Source organism: Plectrocnemia conspersa, unplaced genomic scaffold (assembly GCF_051122295.1).
Source record: "Plectrocnemia conspersa isolate PC_06_02 unplaced genomic scaffold, ASM5112229v1 ptg000008l, whole genome shotgun sequence".
Taxonomy (NCBI): domain Eukaryota; kingdom Metazoa; phylum Arthropoda; class Insecta; order Trichoptera; family Polycentropodidae; genus Plectrocnemia; species Plectrocnemia conspersa.
In genome coordinates, this window is record NW_028277172.1 from 4,221,783 (window position 1) to 4,241,452 (window position 19,670).

At 30.3% G+C, this 19,670-nt stretch overlaps 1 protein-coding gene across 2 annotated transcripts in view; it reads left to right on the forward strand.

Annotated features, from left to right (window-relative positions):
- The window catches only part of LOC148232744 (acyl-CoA Delta-9 desaturase-like), a 40,303-nt gene extending 22,296 nt beyond the window's left edge, over positions 1-18,007 (forward strand). For both annotated transcript variants that reach the window (XM_088189187.1, XM_088189188.1), the window contains exons 2-5: positions 10,257-10,506; positions 10,574-10,704; positions 10,775-10,980; positions 16,397-18,007. In XM_088189187.1, coding sequence (XP_088045313.1) covers positions 10,284-10,506; positions 10,574-10,704; positions 10,775-10,980; positions 16,397-16,901 — 1,065 coding nt within the window. In that variant the 5' untranslated portion in view covers positions 10,257-10,283 and the 3' untranslated portion in view covers positions 16,902-18,007. The remainder of the gene's footprint in view (positions 1-10,256; positions 10,507-10,573; positions 10,705-10,774; positions 10,981-16,396) is intronic.
- Positions 18,008-19,670: the final 1,663 nt, after the last annotated feature.

Below are 19,670 nucleotides of genomic sequence, written 5' to 3' on the forward strand. Positions count from 1 at the left end.
AAAAATCCACGATTTATTAATTTTTTCGTTTTCGGTACTTTTTTTTTTGTTAAAATTATAATATTATTAATAATATGAACTATTACGCAAACCATAATTGCCACAAGTATCTACACGATTTTAAACTACGGTTTGATTAAATCTCATAGTGCTATTGACATTCACATCATAAAAATTATGAAATCCGTAATATGATTTACATTAATTGGAGCTAAAAGTGTTCTATATTGCTATAATTTATGATACGAACACACAAGCGGTTTAACAACATATTAGAAAGTATATTTTATGGAATAAAAATCTGCATTATTTTTATACGAAATGATTAGAATCGAAATATGTATGATTGTGTGCAAAAGAATTGGACATTTTCGGTGCATATTGTCGATTCAACAGGTCCAAAATATTGTAGTTTTTGTCAAACTATTGTAAAACTATTTTCATTTCCCACCCCCCATTTTTTTAAAAATGTTTAATCATCAACGTAGTGAAATTCTTTGGGGTTCGCTTTAAATAAGTTGATTTAAATAATATAAATAATTTTACAAATATAATAATTATATATAATATATATGTTACTGATTTATAACCATTTGTTAATAGCTAAAATTTAAACAAAACAAAAAATCATTAATATTTTGACTAGATTTAATTGGAGAACTGGAATTATTGCTATGTTGTCTTTAGCCTCCAAAGCAATATGCTTGTATTTAAATTTAATGTTGTTTTTATCGTAATCACCGATCCACGAGATTAGTGGGTTAGTGTGGTTTTGTGAGATATTTTCTGGTATGAAAATGATTTGAAGGCTAATATGCATTTTATAAAATTAATGTAAAATGGTGTATTATATATTATTTTTATAGCTTTGTTTTAAATAACTTGTAATATAGAAAAATAATATTACCGTTAATGTTAAAATGGGTCTATTTTTTTAATATATATAGATTAAAATTTTATTTTTTATATGGTGTTTTTTCTTAAATTTCGGTCCAAGGGCCGCAATGGCGGCAAGCCCTTTATATGAATAAATTTTGTTTTATGCATATTAGGTCATAAATATTTTTTAAAGTAAAATATTTAATTATACAAATTCAATATGAGATATACGCTTATATTAGAATTTATATATGTTGAAATTTGATTTGATTTGATTTGAGAGGTGGGCAAATATTTTTGTTTAAAAATGTGAAAATGTTTTAGGCATTTTATATTTATTATATATTTATCTTTTGCATAAAATATAATGCATTTTAAAATTATTTTGATATTCTAGATATCTATGGGTTAGACCAGAACCGTTAGAATATTATTTTTATAAGTAGCAAATATTCATTGTTTATTTAGCTTATATAGCTAATTTGTTATACATTTAAATTAAATAAAAAAATATGATAATTTATTTCTTGATTATTCCATTGAGGAACATTTAATTTTTTTTTTTGATTGCCTAAAAAATATTATTATGCAAACTCACACATCCATACATAATTCCCCTGGCCGTACTCATTTTCTTACAATATTTTTAAATTCTATTTTTGGTATTAAATCTATGTACATCTTTATTTATTATTAAATACTTATTACTCTGGTAACATTATTTTGTAACTTTTGTAGAAATACTAAAACATTAATCTTCAATATTTCTTGAATATTTACAACTAGTAATCCATTTTTACTCTCATTGCTCTATTTTATAATTTTTGCAACAACATTTTATCTAATTTATTAAGCATATATAATATTGTTGCACAATAGTTGAAATGGGGAAATGTAATACTATTGTAGATTATTTTTTTTGTATCTATACTTATATGATACATATTTCTTATCTCAGATAATATTTTATTGTTTACAATTACTTATACATATTTTATATTATTAACTATTTCTATAAAGAGTTGTCTATAACTATTTTTATATATCTTTATAATTAAAATGTACATTATTTTATAACTATATTTCTATTATACTTAATTTGTTATTTCAATTATCTACAACTTCCTAAACATTATCACATATGCAATAAATTAGAGCGTTTTGCGTGTTATTATATATTATAAACAAAAATGATCCTAATTTTCTTTTTGGAATAAGCATAGTTTATTTTAAATAATAAACAAACTATTTTAAAACCATTTCACTTATACCTATAATTTTTTATATTTACTAAATAATGTAATTAAGTTGCTTTAATTATATTTATATCCAATTTATCAGAGGTGGTTCCTTTTTTTAATTTACAAATTATGTTGTGAATTTCTTCTAAAAATATCGATTTAAATTCTTCAAATAATACATTAAATTTTTCAGTATTGTATTTTACTAATTTATTCATTTTTTTCTGATATTCTAAAATGATCTTTATATAATTTCAAGTAGCAAATATTAATAATAAATATAATTTTTTTATTCAAATATCTAAAAATATATTCTCTTTCTTTGATTTTAGTCAATAATATTGTTGAAAATCTTCTATAAAAGTTGCTATTTTTGTTTTATTTAATTAACGTTTTAAAATTCCACAAGCTACATAAATATTTCGGTGAAATTTAAAAAATATAGGTGCTGCTACATTTACAATTTATTATTAAATGAGATAGAAATTAAGTTATAAGTCGTTGAAAATTGGGCGATGTTTCGATTGAATTTGAGAATCTATGCTTTAGATCAATTCGTGATTTAATAATTAATTAGTAGTCTGAGAGTACGCGATCCGCGTCGCGTCGCTTGGCACTCCATTCGGTGGACATTGTGGCATTCTCTGATTCGCCGCTGCCAAAATTTTGTTAATATTATTAAATTTTGCTATTTTATTTTTTTAGATTAAATTAAAACCATTGGCCTAACAGGTTACCCCAATGCGCCACGATGGTCGAAAATAAATTTTAAATTTACAAAACAAAAAAATGTATATATACATAAATAGAACAATACTTAAAAATAATAAACATAACAAAAAATTATAAAATATCAAAATTAAATGATACAATAAAAATATTATATATTAATATATTATATTTTTTGTCAAATATATTATTCAATATAATTTATATTTATTGTCAAATACGATTTTTAATTTTTATTTAATTCGTGTGGCACGTATTTCTGCCTGTACAAATTTCATGACGCCAGAGCTCACCGCGCGAAAGTTATTGCTGATTCATTCCACAAAAAATATTTAAATTGTCAGTAACTCGGTTAAGTATATTAACGAATATAATTTAAATGAGCAATATATAAAATAATTGCTCCATAAAACGAATTGTTTGCGCATCACTGTTCGACAGATTAAGTGCGAGTGAGCATTGGTCAGAATAGTGAACACCCCATGAATAACTCTCTGCAAAAAAATATCAAAGATTCACTTTACATTAATGCATAAACAATTTTATGGAACATAGTATTTATTTAAATACATACTTATTTTTAGTCATGATTATCAATTTAATTTGCATTGATTTTGGATATCAATAGAATAAATTTTTCGCTATATAGCGAAATCTGTACAAATTTCAAGACGTCGGAGCTCACCGTACGAGAATTGATAGCTAATAAAAAAACGACTAAAGCATAAGCGATCAATACAATATTTTTATAAAATAAATAATAGCATATTTGTATTTCATTATGATATTTTTTTTATATAAAAACAGTACAAACAAACAAAATCGTTGCTTTAAAATAAAATTATTATTTTAATACCGGTATTATATTCAAATCAATCAGTAAAATAGTGTATCAAATGATTTAACTCGTTTTATAACATTGAGTTGAATTACGCATTATTGTAATCCAAAATTGAAACTCGCACGTGCGTTGTTTGTTTATTTATTCATCTAAACGCAGCCCGTGACGCATCGCGAAGGTTTAACGATTTTCCACGCGATATTCGTTCAGCTTCTCGAATTTTCCGCACACGCGAGATATAGAACGCTTTTTGACGTTTTCGCGAGCGACGCGCGGACAATGTTGAGCCGTGAAGCATTTTTCAGGTGTCGTCAATCGATGGGCGTTTAGCGTTTTTATTTAATTGTGTCATATTTATGTGACAGTTATATTGAAAAGAACAAACCTGCCCAACATTTGAAACTTGTAGATATGCTTAGGACTGAATTCTCGACAATACGTTTAAAAAAATCGAATCGTTTTGGTATATATTGCGCGTCAACAAAATTTTGAAAACAACGCAGTAATCGGTATGTATGTTAAGCGAAGCCTAACTGATTTTTTCGGTCCGAGTCAGATAATTTTTTTTTGATATCTCATGATAATATTCCTCAAAAACATAATTTCTTGAAGGTGATTGTGACATTCATTTATTTAAAAAAATATGAACATCCGTCACATTGCACAGAAAATGTTATTAATTTTTTATTCTCAATGGTAAAAATAAGTATTTTCTTCGTAGCATTAAAAAGTGCTTGTTATTATTAATATATATAAAAGTGAAGGTTCTCTAGATACTGTGAGAAAATTAGTTGTATCATTACGTATTTTTTTGCAGCTTGAGTCATTGTTTTCGTTGCTCTAATCGCAGTATGTTATCTCTAAATACCTTTATCTTTTATATTCGTAATGCTTTATAATCCGTGCGTGATTATTCTTTATAGAATACGAACTAGAAAGCTGACAGTAATCACAATATCATTACACTGTAAAAAAAACCGCATTGATTATATTGTTTAAAGTAATGTTTTAATACTGATAAGCTAATTGAATTGAATCCATCTAAAATGTGGTTAAGTACCGCAATTGTTGAAATAAAAACAGATTATTTTCCTACTTCTCGCATCTAATATACATAAAAAAATAATTAAAAGTAAAGCACTGATGGTATTACCAATTTAATTAACTGTTTTAACTGTGAAAACGATTCAGTTATAAAGCGTTTATTAAAATTTAATCACTGACATTCTAATAAAAATGCTTTATTAATCGAATTATTATTTTCAATCATTGATATTATTTATATAAACACATATAATTTTATTAAAATTGCGAGGTTAATTATTGTATATTTTTATTAAAGAAAGTATGACGCTTTATTATTTTATTTTAATGTTAACCATTACAAATATATATTTATATTAAAATATGAACGTTTAATAACCCTGAAAGTATAAGCATAAAAAACAGATTCTTAAATTCTGTACAATTTTATTGTTGATACTAGAAATGTATTAGTTAGTAATAAAACAGTATACAGTTTTATTTAGTAGTATATGTGCTATTTTAAAATAATGATAGTCGTTAACGTAATAGACAAAATACGGAAGGGATGTAACTGGTAGTTACGATGCTCAATGGAAATATCTTACACAAATTTCATATGCCGTTCGGACGGCGGCCGTGAACGACGTCCGCACGGCGGCTGCTGTCACGTTCAGCCGGCATATTTGCGCGCGATCGAAAAATGTGCCAAATAATCGCAACTTTTAAATTGTCATATTATTAAAATTACGCTACTGATAATTATAAAAAATTGTGTAGGCACTCACCAATACAATATCAGTGAAAACTTTTCGGTCGTAAATATTCAATTTACGCAAAATCTTTGTCGGCTTTTGCAAAATGCCATAAGGCATAAAAATGATACTTCAGAATACGAATACCACATGTGTGACTATCCTAGAATTTGTCGCAATCGATTCTAAATAAGAATTCGTTATAGTGTGACATTTATATAAACCGATCTAGGAAAATACATCAGGATATTCGAAACGATTTTTTTAACAAAATCAAGTACCACTGATTATTTAATTTTATATGAAAAAAATATAATAATGATATCTGTTAGAAGAATATACTATCAAAAATAGAATTAATCCCTTTTGGTGCCCTTAAATATTCAAAGATGTTGAAGTCCCCGATATGCATGTGGTATTATAACTTGACCACGTGACCACGATGCAGCGCTAGACATGCGTGTTGACCATAGGACGCCTACGCGCATACTGAAATTGAAGCGAGTTACTCGTTCTATCTCAGTTTGCGAAAAACCATATAATTATCTCTCTCACTCTCGTCACTTAACACGCGAGAGAGCGAAAGGGGATATTGAAACATTAATGTGCAGTGATACGGATGTAAAGTAATTTAAAAACCTCCATATTTTTTTTAAAATCGATTATCTCAAATCACTCTTCGCGCGGCGTTTGCTCCTAGTGCTAAGGTAGACATCGTTTTTCGTACGATTTGGAATATTATCAGATAATAAAAAAATAGTAGTGATCGTACAGTCAATAAAATTTAAAGGCCGCGAAAGAAAAGCTTTATTTTAATATCATAAAAAAATACAAAAATGCGAATGGAAAGTAATTTAAAATACTAATGTATTTTTTTTAATCGTTAATCTCAAATCACTCTTTGTGCTCATTTTGCAGAAGCATTTAGAATCACATTAGAAGTAACATTTTTAGAACGTCAATCTCAGATCACTCTTTGCGCGGCGTTCGATCATAATACTATGGTAGGCATTATATTATTAGACAATGATCGTACGCTCCATAGCTTTAATTTAAATTTCTTTTTACTAAAAGTTTGTTGGAAATGTATTCAACAAAAAAAAATATATGCAGATTTTGTATTTTTAGCGAATAACACTGTTCTGTGGGATTTATTTTCACTTGGCGACCGGCGCCAAAAAGGTTATCGACCTCTTTAATGTAAGGGTTGGTATGAGAGCTCCCTCTCCGCGTCGCATTCCCCTCTCGAACGACTGCGCCACCGGCCGGGCACGTCTCCGACGGTAGGGTCTCCGCCCTCGAGGTGACGCTTACAAATCTCACTCCTCATTTAATCCGAACAACTATCCCATAGAACGCCCCTAGATCGCCACCCCTCTCCAGCTCCATTGTGACCTCGTCTTATCTGGAAGCCACTGCGCCTGCCTTAGTTTGTCATTCTGAAGAATAGGCGACCGAGAACCTTGACTCGAACCGTTTCTTTGTTAGCCACCCCCATCTACAGGTGGCGGAGGTGGGTCGCCACCCCCTTTCTGCGTCTCAGCTTGCGGTTTGTTATTATGTTATTTTGCTGAACGTGTGTTTGATGTAATCACAATAACGTATGTTCTTGGAAGTGAGAATGTGGGTTAAATTATTGTGTGGTGGTTGTGGGCGATCAATGTTTCACTGCTTGGATTTTGCGAGAAGCTGTTCAAGTGGCAAAGCGATGGAAATATGTGTGGGAATTGAATTTGTGTTATTTATGTATGTACTTCACTTTTCGCGAGTTATTCTAATGAGCCAGAAATTTGATTAGCATTAAATACAAAGACCCCTTGGCGTCGTTTCTAGAGCATATCTCTGTATATTTTATTTTATATAAAAAAAACAGTATATTTTATTTTTCTAATTTTTAGATATCTTCAAATCATATTGAATGACAATTTAAATAATATAGAGTTTAATGTTGAATTGTTGATACCTTCTCTTTCACTTATTCTTACTTTCAAGACATTTTTGTGTAAGTTTTGTTAATAAATGTATCAAGTTGTTATATTCATTATAAACTTGTGTTCGAATCACATATGGAACACATTGAATTTGGCCAGAAAAATGCGTGTCTATGAATACTGTTTCTAAACCAGAATTTCTAGGATTATTCCCAAATTTAAAAAAAAAACCGTCTCATAACTATTCCAAAAATATGTCATTTCAGTGAAATCATATTGGAATACATTTTCACCGGTAGATATATATTTTTACCAGTGAAAATATAATTTATCTGGCATGTGCTAGTAAAATAATATGATTTCAATTTCTCCATACGTAATAATATATACATTCACATATTTATTATTTATTATAGATGTTACAGTGAATGTGTATTTTTCAGTGAATTTATATTTTTACTTTCAAAAAATAATTTAACTGATATGCTGCTTCAAAATGTATATGAAACTCAATTTGACAGTTGCGAAACGTCCATTTGCTGTTCAAACCCAAACCTAACCTAATGAAAGTTCTAAAATGAATTACAGTTCTAGAACTTTTATTAGATCAAGTCCAAAATCCAAACTAACCCAACTCATCTCTCGATGAAAATAAGCTGATAAAGATGTACATACTTATCGTAGCCTATTACAGACTTATGACAGCTATCCTCAACGATATTACTACGGACTTCTAATATAAGAGTGTTGATCAAAATATATTCAAACCGAATTTTTATCAATAGGAGAGCGCAAAAACGATTATCACTTCTCAGAAGTCAAAAATTCACGTCAGAAGCAATAAAATCGTGTCGGCGCCGTTTGCAGTGGGAACGCTCGGTACGAGCGTTCCCACTGCAACTGCGCCGACACGATTTTATTGCTTCTGACGTGGATTTTTGACTTCTGAGAAGGGATAATTGTTTTTTGCGCACTTCTATTGGTCAAAATTCGGTTTAATTGTGCTTCATTCGATTCTCACTTATTGTTATAAAAAGTATAAACGCTAGATAACTGAGCGTTTCCATTGCGACGGCACGGTTTTATTGCTTTTGACGTGAATGGGGTTAGGTAGGGGCGTTTTAAAATGCATGTCTTTAATAAAATCAAAATATTTAAAAAAAAAAATTTTACCCCACCCTGAAAAAGCTGAAATGGCGTGTTAATTTCTATAGTGTCTGCAGGATCGAAATTACTGATTACTCAATATTTATAATTCAGATCTATCATTAGTGATTAGTTTTCCTTGATTTACCTAATCTCACTGATGAATAAATAAAATAAAATACATGTCACTGATTTACAGTCTGATGTTACAATACTGAATAAGTGGTTGTTGATTGTGTTCACTCGGTTGTAATGAAAATTTGTTATATATTTTTTTTATTATATATTTATATATTTTTTAAAAACTAAGTTATATATTTTTTCTATGATTATTATTCACATATCTGATTCGAAAAATAATGTATTTTTTGAAGCAATAAATTCTTTATTGTAGTTTTTTATATTTTATTTTTTGTAAAAAAAATCCACTTTAAAACTGAGTCAGGGAACTAAATAGCTCAATTTTTTTATATCTGATTAAAAAATAATGTATTTTTGGAAGCAATAAATTTTTTATTGCAGTTTTTCATCTGTTTTTGTAAAATATTATATTTTTTTCCACCTTAAAACTAAGTCAGAAGTCTAAATAGATTATAGTCGTTTGGAGCAATGTCTGAAGAATACAGTGGGTGAGAAAAGAACTCCCAAAAAAATTCTTGGATACATGAGGACGAGCGCTGTCTTAGTGTAAAATTATCCTTTTTTAATTTATAAGGGAAGGTCTTTTTTTTGGTCTGAGTTGCTTTTAAATAAATTATCTAAGCACACTATGTGTCTGTCGTAATTGTCTGCCTATAATCCAATTATTATAACATTATCTTATTATGGTATAATTCTGTCCAACCGCTGCCTTTTACATCGCATGTTAAAATAAAAGATCCACTTCTCATCTTCAGTAACAATTCGACTAAAAATAAATCTTTCTGTTCTAGAATCATAAATTATTGGAATATTGAGATTCGCTGCACAAGGTTTTCCTCAATTGACAATTTATGTGATACTCGTATTCTGCAAATTAACGCTCTTCCTAATTTTTTATGTGTCTGTGAACTGATGTAGGCGACACATTGAGTTCTTGTGCTAGTTTCTGTATCATTAATTTCAGACCTGCTTGATGGCAGCCCTAATATGCTCACTAACAACCCGCCCTTACGTAGATATTGAATGTTAAAATTCCCGGAACGAATTTGCCACTTTCTAAATTTAATGGCAGTCCTGCCCAATGTCGCATTATGACCGAGTTAAAACCCATAAAGCATAATGTAACTTAACTGAGATTATTTTATTTCACTGCCATTGTTGATTTAGGGTTGAAAATATCGAAACAAAAAATATTCCATTATTATATAGCATCATTGATACGACTAATGTTACAAACACTGAAAGAATATTGAAATTATTGTTAATTTATAAAAAGTTGTACATTTCTTCAAATGTAAGAAAAAAACGCAGAGACTAATGGGTCAATTCAAAATATAAGTTGCTTCTGTTTGCATACTGTCCTCAATCTAAATCATGCAGAAATGTTTTTCATTAAATTAATTCAATCTACAAAAAGTATCAAGTCGTATGATACTCAAATCTTTACGGTTCAATAAAGTAATACAAATACGGCTAATGCAATCGAATAGTTATTAAAAGTGTGTTGAATCAGTTATGTAAAACAGTTTTTAACGAACAGTATTTGACATGATATTTTTTTTCTTTACAGTGCTGTAGTGTAACAACGACAGCTAAAATGCCTCCTTATAGTAACGGCAGCGTCACCAGCGCCACTGGTGTCCTCTTCGAAAACGACTCAGAGCCTCAAGTAACAGAAGAGATCAAGAAAGCCGCCACGGACAAGAAACCCCGAGAACTGGTGTGGAGGAACATAATACTATTTTCCTACCTTCATCTAGCAGCCTTATACGGGGCGTTTTTATTTTTAACCTCCGCCAAATGGCAGACAGATCTATTCGGTAAGTTATATTTTTTTGCACTTGAACCACATCGATTCCAACGACTCATTTTATCGTTTGTTTGCAGCTATGATGTTATACGTAATGTCGGGCTTAGGAATAACCGCCGGAGCACATAGACAATGGTCGCACAAATCGTACAAAGCTAAATGGCCGCTAAGGCTTATCCTCATGGTTTTCAACACGCTCGCTTTCCAAGTAAGTTATTTGATCATTTGGGAAAGTAATTATGCATTACGGACGGATAGTATAATCGATTATTTTGCAGGATTCGGTCATCGATTGGGCGAGAGATCACAGGATGCATCATAAGTACAGTGAAACTGACGCCGATCCTCACAATGCGACACGCGGCTTCTTCTTCTCGCACATCGGATGGCTGTTGTGTCGGAAGCATCCCGCTTTGAAGGAAAAGGGCAAAGGATTAGACATGAGCGATCTGTATGCGGATCCGATTCTTCGATTCCAGAAAAAGTAATTACGCATCTATATTAATATGCTTCATTTTATGTTCCCAGTTATATCGGATTCAGAGAATTAACTCATCCTTTTCTTTGAATTTAACCACAGAATAGAATCACTAACCTCTCCAGTTACCTCTCAAGTTAATTTCTATCATTTTGACTTATTTATTATTGAAGCTTTTACAAAAAATATAAATGAAATAATATTAGTAATAAAAATATATGATAAAAAAATATAAAATTGGGTACTAAGGTCCACTTCGTCTATGGTGGGTTAACCCTTTCACTGCGGCTGATATTTTTGCGCGCTATTTTGAAATTTGCTAAAATGTAGGGGAGCACCTATTTATGTCATAAGTTATTTAAATATTATTTTAATAAATTCAAGCTTTTTTCAACCTTAAATTATACAAAAAAATATATTACAAGGCTCAAAGGTTCATGACACATTTAGGTGCTCAATGCATAGTGGCGATTTTCTTGGTGACTTCTACAGATGTCATCCACAGTCAAAGGTTTAATAGGATATGGATATGTTCCTTTTTATAAAATACGTATCCTTTTTATACAAACTGAGAATAAAACATTATCACATATTAACTCATTGCGTACGGTGTGCACAAATTTGTGCGTTTCAGAAACCTTCCGTTGCGTCGGTGTGCACAAATTTGTGCGTTTCGTCATTTTAACTTCATACGAAAAAAATCCACGTAAACTGCGTATTTACTGTAACGTATTTATTTAGGGATTTACCTACAGATGTTACTAATATCATATTAACTAAAAATAGTTCAAAAAAGTAGAAATTCTAAATTCCAGAGGCTCAAAACTCGGGTAAAATAAATTCGTTTCAAGATGTATGTTTACATATATATATACAATTTTTTTCTATGGAATTATCTCACATATTATTTATTAGAAATAGTGAAATCACTCAATACCAAATTGCGAATCACATATCAATAATATATAAATATATTTAATTAATTTTTAACACTTAACGGTCGATTTACGCGGCGATATTCGCAAGACACCCAACCGTCCAATTTCGAACAAATGTAACGTTTCCGTTAGGCTAAGCGCACGCTGTTAAAAAAAAAAAATGTTAACGAAAAACCCCACCTTATCGGTTTGATTCAGGTAAAGATGGTAATTTTTTTAGAGATATGTTTCTTGAAATTCTTATCTACAAAATTACAAAAAACCCAAAATATTCAAAGGTAACCGCATAAAAAAAATAAATGTTGAGCTAGACCTAATATCTAAGTACATATTATCAACCCGAAGCATTATAACAAAATAATCAGTGATTCTCAACTTTTAATTGCGTTAATTTATTTTACAACTTTTTGCATTATTATATTTTGTTAGGTTTACAATATATTTTTGTAATGCTTATTTATTTCGTACTCCTTCATTTATTGATACTATTTTCTAAGAAATAAATTACAGTAAATCAAATTCATATTTTTATAATATAAAATATAATGTTTTTTATTTATTATTATTTTCTGTTATATATATATATATATATATATATATATATATATATATATATATATATATATATATATATATATATATATATATATATATATATATATATATATATATATATATATATATATATGTATGTAGAGGTATCGTGGGCATTTAAATGCAGATTCATCAATCCCAAATGTGATATTTTATAATATTTAGACCTGAAATGATCCCGATCTGTTCAAATTAAATAAACTGTTCTCAACATGTTTTACAATTACCAACACATTGAAAACCGGGCATTATTCCTAAAAATGGAGCGTGCGGCGGGGATTATTTGCAAAAATTAGGACTTTAATTTGTGTAACTATCCAAGCACATTGGTGGTTCGAGTCTTTATTGGATGCGAAGTATACAGTAAGTGCGCGTTTTTCATTATTTTAACACATTGCGTACCGTGTGGTAAAAATACAAAAAGTGGTAAATATATAATATTAAAGCAATAAAATGTTTAGAATCACTGATAATTTTTAATTATATTAAATATACTATATAAAATAATAATACATAAATTATAACAGAAATATAAAATAATAATACATAAACAATAAAAGATTATATTTAGCCATAGGCAAACGTTACGTTTGTTCGAAATTGGACAGTTGGGTGTCGTGCAAATATCGCTGCGTAACTTGACCGTCAAGTGTTAAAAATTTTGAATTGATTGTATAGGTCACAAAATTAGATATTTTCGGTTTTTATTATATACAACAGTATTTTATCATCATTTTATTATTATCTTTATTGTTTTTATTCAAAAATATATATATTTGGATATTCTAAACTAAAAATTATATTTTATTTTATTGGTACGCGATCCACAGTTTGACGTTTACTGATTTTATGATTGCGAATACAAAAAAACGATCATCATAAATCTGTTTTTAAAATTTGACGTTAAAACGTTGACTAATTAAAGAGTTACGATGTTTTAAAAAAAATAAGTTTGTATCCTAATTTTCGCAAATAATCCCCGCCGCACGGCTCCATTTTTAGGAATAATGCCCAGTATTCAATGTGTTAAGTATTTTATGCAATTATTTTAGCACATTCTTCAAAACTTCTATTGATAAATATTGAGTTATCATACTTGGTTCCACAAATAAACAGAACTGTGACAAAACAAAACAGCAAAAAATAGATTTTAAATTAATTTTTTAATGGCAACTAATTATTTGATTAGTAAATAATTCCAAAAATGATCAGAAATTAAACAAAATGATTAGCATTTAACATAAAATGATCGACATTTAATATATGATGATCGATAATCACGATCAATGGTTTTTATATTTTTACCATATTATTGTTCAAACCCAAACCTAACCTAAACTACATACACATATGCTCGTAACATTTTGGTCTTAACAGTTGATGTGTCGTCTTACAAAACTTTTTAAAACAAAACAAGGGGGAGCAAAAATTAACCAGTCACTGATTGTTTTTTAATATTTCGATTTCATTAACATTCATGCATTTTTCTGCCAAATTAGCCGTCATAGTGGAAACGCTCAGTTATCTAGTGTTCATATTAAGGCTTTTTATAACAATATTACGACTTAGAATAAGTGAGGATCGAATAAAGCAGATCTAAACCGAATTTTGACCAATAGGAGAGCGCAAAAAACAATTATCCCTTCTCAGAAGTCAAAAATCCACGTCAAAAGCAATAAAATCGTGTCGGCGCAGTTGCAGTGGGAACACTCGTACCGAGCGTTCCCACTGCAAACGGCGCCGACACGATTTTATTGCTTCTGACGTGAATTTTTGACTTCTGAGAAGAGATAATTGTTTTTGCGCCTTCCTATTGACCAAAATTCGATTTGAATATAATTTGACCAGCACTCTTATATAAAAAGTCCATAGTAATATCGGTAAAGATAGCTAGCATTTTTTTTAAATATATGGAAGCAATAAGTTTGTACTTCTTTATCCGCTTATTAGTTTGTATTTTCGACTTGACCTAAAAAGTAGAATGAATTGAATTAGTTTTAAATTTTTCATTAGGTTAGGTTTGGGTTTGAACAGAAAATGCTAGTAGTAATATATATCTACTGGTGAAAATGTATTTGGACTTCACTAGTGAAAATATAATTTACATAAATTCACTGTAACATTTACACATCGCATGTAAATAAATAATGATAAGTATGTAAATGTATATATCGTATAATTTTACTAGCACTCGCCAGATAAATTATATTTTCACTGGTAAAAATTTATATCTATCGATGAAAATATATTCCAATATGATTTCTCTGAAATGACATATATAAAAAAATATTTTCGGGATAGATTCGAAACTTTTCTTTGAGGGACATAACCCAAAAATTTCTGGCTTAGAATCAGGGATGTCATTTCAGATTTTTCCAGGAGTGGGGGGGGGGGGTAAATTGGTCAGTTACTGGTCGTTATTTAAATAAATACGTTCAAAATATTTTGACTTGAAACCGCTTTAGTTACATATAAAACGAGCAAAAAGAAATGAAAATTACTACTGGTAGGATTTTTTTAATTTTTGTGAACTTCAAAATAAAAACTGATTAAAAAGCATTAGTTTTTTAAATTAAAAGAATTTGTACTTTTTTAGAAAATCTTCCGTAAAAAATAGCTTACTTCAGAACTATGTGAAATATGAAGAGATTTTCGTACTTCTCACATGTGGAATGAACGTCATTATTCTAATATCATGGAACTCACTGTAAAGCGTTGAGACTAGTACGTCTAGTGACCACGAGGCCTTGGGACGATGAGATACAAATTTATTAAAAATGTGTATTCGAATTTCTATCAAATTTAAAAAGTGAAATCAGTTATTAAATTCTACAAAAAAAATTGATTTACTATGTTTTCACTTGCCTCTAAAAGTGAAATCGGTAAATTAAGTTAAAACATATTATTCAGAATATATCCGAATCTCTGTATACAAACAAATTAATGTGTCAGAAGTAGCGCTGCTCTTATAAGAATCATTGAGGGAACGATAAATAGGTTTTTTGAGGAACTAAAAGAAAAAACATTAAATTCAAAAACACTATAAGCTGAATTTTCCATATACGAGTCTATACATAAAAAATTGTATCTTCTATTCGAAGCCTTAAAAATCATACTTTTTGCTTTATAATCCAGCAATTATTATTACAGTATTTCTTATATCAGGAAAATTCGTTACCAAAATTAAGTCATCATTGAGTAAAAAGTATCTGTAGAATCTGATTAACACGCTTTTTGGGGACTTGATCGTACTTTAACAGACTCTTACTGACATCTTTGAATATTTTAGGGCACCAAAAGGTATTAATTATATTTTAGATAGTAGATTCTTCTAACCGATGTCGTTATTCTAATTCTTTCCATACAAAATTAAATAATTAAAAAGTAATTAGTGGTTCAAGATTTTGTTAAAAAAAATCTTTTCGAATATCCTTATATATCGCGGTTTATATAAATGTCACACGTGTGTTTCTTCGCGCAAAAGTGCGGCGCATTAGGTGTTTTGAGAATAATGCCTGGTTTGCAATGTGTTAATAAAAAAATTTAACAATAACTTATCACATGCCAACTGATCATTTATTTATATTTATGGACCATTTATTTTATTTTACTGATCACAAGCTGAATTATTTATTGCTCAAAAATGTATTATTTAGGAACGATTTATTTTATTTTACTGATCATTTTTATTATTAAACATAATTAAACATATTTTTATTTCACTTTTTAAATTTTTTAATGCTCATTCATGGAATTAGTGGGCAATATACATTTTTTTTAACTTGTTCTGAATTGTCACAGTTCTCATTCATGTTCTTTTTCGTCTGGATACCGTCATATTTATATGAAACAAGACGAATGTAATTTAATTTCCCTTCTTCTTTATTCAGATACTACATGATTATGATGCCGATGGTCTGCTTCATCATTCCGACCCTCGTGCCGGTGTACTGTTGGGGCGAGACGTGGCAAAATTCCTGGTTCGTCGCCACCATGTTCAGGTATACGTTCAATCTGAACGTGACATGGCTGGTGAACAGCGCAGCGCACAAGTGGGGCTCGAAACCGTACGACAAGTTCATCAACCCCACGCAGAACCTACCCGTAGCGATGTTCGCGCTCGGGGAGGGCTTCCACAACTACCACCACACGTTCCCGTGGGACTACAAGACGTCCGAGCTCGGCAACAGCCGAATGAACTTCACGACGCTTTTTATAAACTTTTTCGCCAAGATTGGGTGGGCTTATGACTTGAAGACTGTATCGACGGAGATAATTGAGAAGAGGGTACAGAGGACGGGCGACGGGTCTCACCACCTCTGGGGATGGGGCGACAAGGACCAGCCGCGGGAGGAGATTGAAAACGCCATAATAATCAATAAGAAGGAGGAATAAGTTCACGTCGTTCACGTCAACTGTGTCATTGAGAGATTCAATTTTGTTTTCATCCGTTCTAGTTTTGTGTCAGCAGTATAGGGTGATCTGATAGTTAATGTCGGGTTCGAGATAACGGATCGTTAGTGATTCGATTTTGCACAGTCGCACATCTTATTGAATGTGTATTTATTAATTAGTTTGAATCACTCACATGTTAAAAAAAATTTTTATAATACATTAAAACATTTAATGTAATGCACTTTGAAGCACATATAATAAGAGCACAAGCATTGTACATTAAATCAACGGAATCATCTATTTCAGACAATTCGACTACGTTCTCTGAACGCATATTATCGACTCGTACGTGGCGTTGCCTCTGGTATGTTCGCTATATCGAAATTCTAATCAAAGCCGTTAATAAATGGTTTTATTTTTAGCTTTCAACAAAATTATTTAGATTTGATGTACAATGCTTCCATTCTCTGAGCCGGCTCCGAGTTAAGAAACAAAATTTCTAATGCTTATTTAAAGTTAATATGTGTCGACTGCACAAAATCAATTACGAAGAGGCTATTATACAATCGATCCCAACTATCGAATCCGACTATAGATATTCATGTTGGCTGTGTTGGTTAGTTTTTCTCGTAAATATAATGAAAAATTAGTTTAAGCTCTTAAATTTAAATAATATTCCAATAGAGTGGTAAGGATTTCATATTTCTCGATAATGCAAAACAAGTCATATCAATCAAACACTACTATATTTATTTATATTTTTGTATTTTCTTATAGCCAACTTTTAGTTTTAACTGATTTTTATCATTGTGAATCGACTAATCGTATCTTCCTCCCGTCGAATATTATTTTTCAACGGCAATGTGTGCGCGTATTGTTAAAATTATTTATTATCGTTTAGGAAGTGTCCTAAGAGCGTTGCCGCTCGTAGGTTGTATACTGTTAAGGATATTATTAGTTAAAAGAGTGTAACGAAGAAATTGGAGTCAAAACCAAACTTTTATATATATATATTATAAAAAATGATAAAAATCACTGATTATTATTTATTACGAAGATGAAAATTGTAGAGAGAGATATATATTTATTAAACAATGTTGGTCAACGATTATTGTATTTTATTATCGATACAATCTACGTAGGATGGTGATATTGGTGGTGACGCGTGTCGAAGTATGATGAAGTAAACTATACTTAAATATTTTTTGGATATTTTTGATAAGCGTATTTTGATTTTTGTACTCTCCCACATAGATGATTTTCTAATCGCAAGATATTTTATAATCCTTTTGCTATGAATACCTACACTCGTAAAGACGCTAAGTGCATTCGTGTCGTCTACAGGGAACATTAAATTGAACCAAATATAGATGATAATTCATATGTATATTCCAAACTGTTTACAATGTTTGTAGCCATACTACAAACGAAATAAATGTTGTTAAGAATTTATTTAGATCACTTGTACACTATAATGTAATACAAGGAGATAAAACCAGTGGTATCTAAAAAACTTGTTTTATTTATTAATATATCCTAAAATCTCAATTGAAAGTAAAGGGCCTACGAATGAGTGACGGAACGGACACACTGCAACCTTGTAAGTAAAATTGACTGAGTGTTTATTGGCATTTTATTTACTTGTCAATCAACTAAACTAAATTTACATATTACTCATACATCTTTTTATGAGTGCACTTACTATCAATCATATGACTCGATACAGAGGACTTGAAATGTAAATTATTTTAATTTATTGCTAACTTATATGCACTTTAAGCGTTTTCATTTATTGTTAGAGGACTTTTTTGTGCTAAGGACGCAGGAATAATTAGTGAATTTATATCATTTTTGGTTCCGAGAACCCTCTTCCCTCTGCCAGATAACAGAATCGAACTAAGCTTGGGTTGTGGCCGAGGAAGGACGTAACCACGAACCAGAGGGACTAACTAACCCTTAGGCTCGATGCTAATGATTTACCCTTGGCTAATCGGGCGTCTACAGAAGGTCGCAATGGGCAAAACTTGACTGGTTGGCTCTCTTCAAAGCAGATGGTTCCGTAGAACTGAATCCACGGAGATTTGGCCCCCTTAACGCGCCACTACGTTCTCTAGAGTAGCGTACGCCACGGCTTCCAATTTTTACACATGCATTCGCGCGTGCTAGGGCCGATTCACAAGAAGAAAGTCGTATACGTCGCACGAAAATACGATTGTGTGCTGTTTTTGTTTCTATCTGCGCTGCAATAACAGATATTATCGAGAAACTGCAGTGTATCGGCATATTTCGGCGAGCTTATGGAGAGGTAGATAATAATGTAACACATATGATATATTATTTAAAAATATAATTAAAAACATTTTAAAAATTAATAAATATTTTTATTTTATATTTACATACATAGAAAATATACATATTTAAAAATACAATTAATTATATTCAAAATAAAATCACAGTTAAGTTGGAATTAAAAATACTAAATTTTTACAGTTATATATTTATAAAAATATTAAACAAACGCTTCCTTTTGTACAGAATCAATTAATATCCTCTTCTGCTAGTATTTTCGATTGTCTGCCAGGGGGCTCAAGCGTCTGTCGGAATCTGCCAAGTGACTGCCTGGTGACCAGCCTTATGTATTCAGGCCGATCAGATTCCTGCAGTGAACATCCAGCCAATCGCTATACTCGCTTCTTAGAACAACGAAATGATACCTATAGAAAGTGACATTTGCTTGATGGATATCTCCGAGGTGAATTGTATAACGGG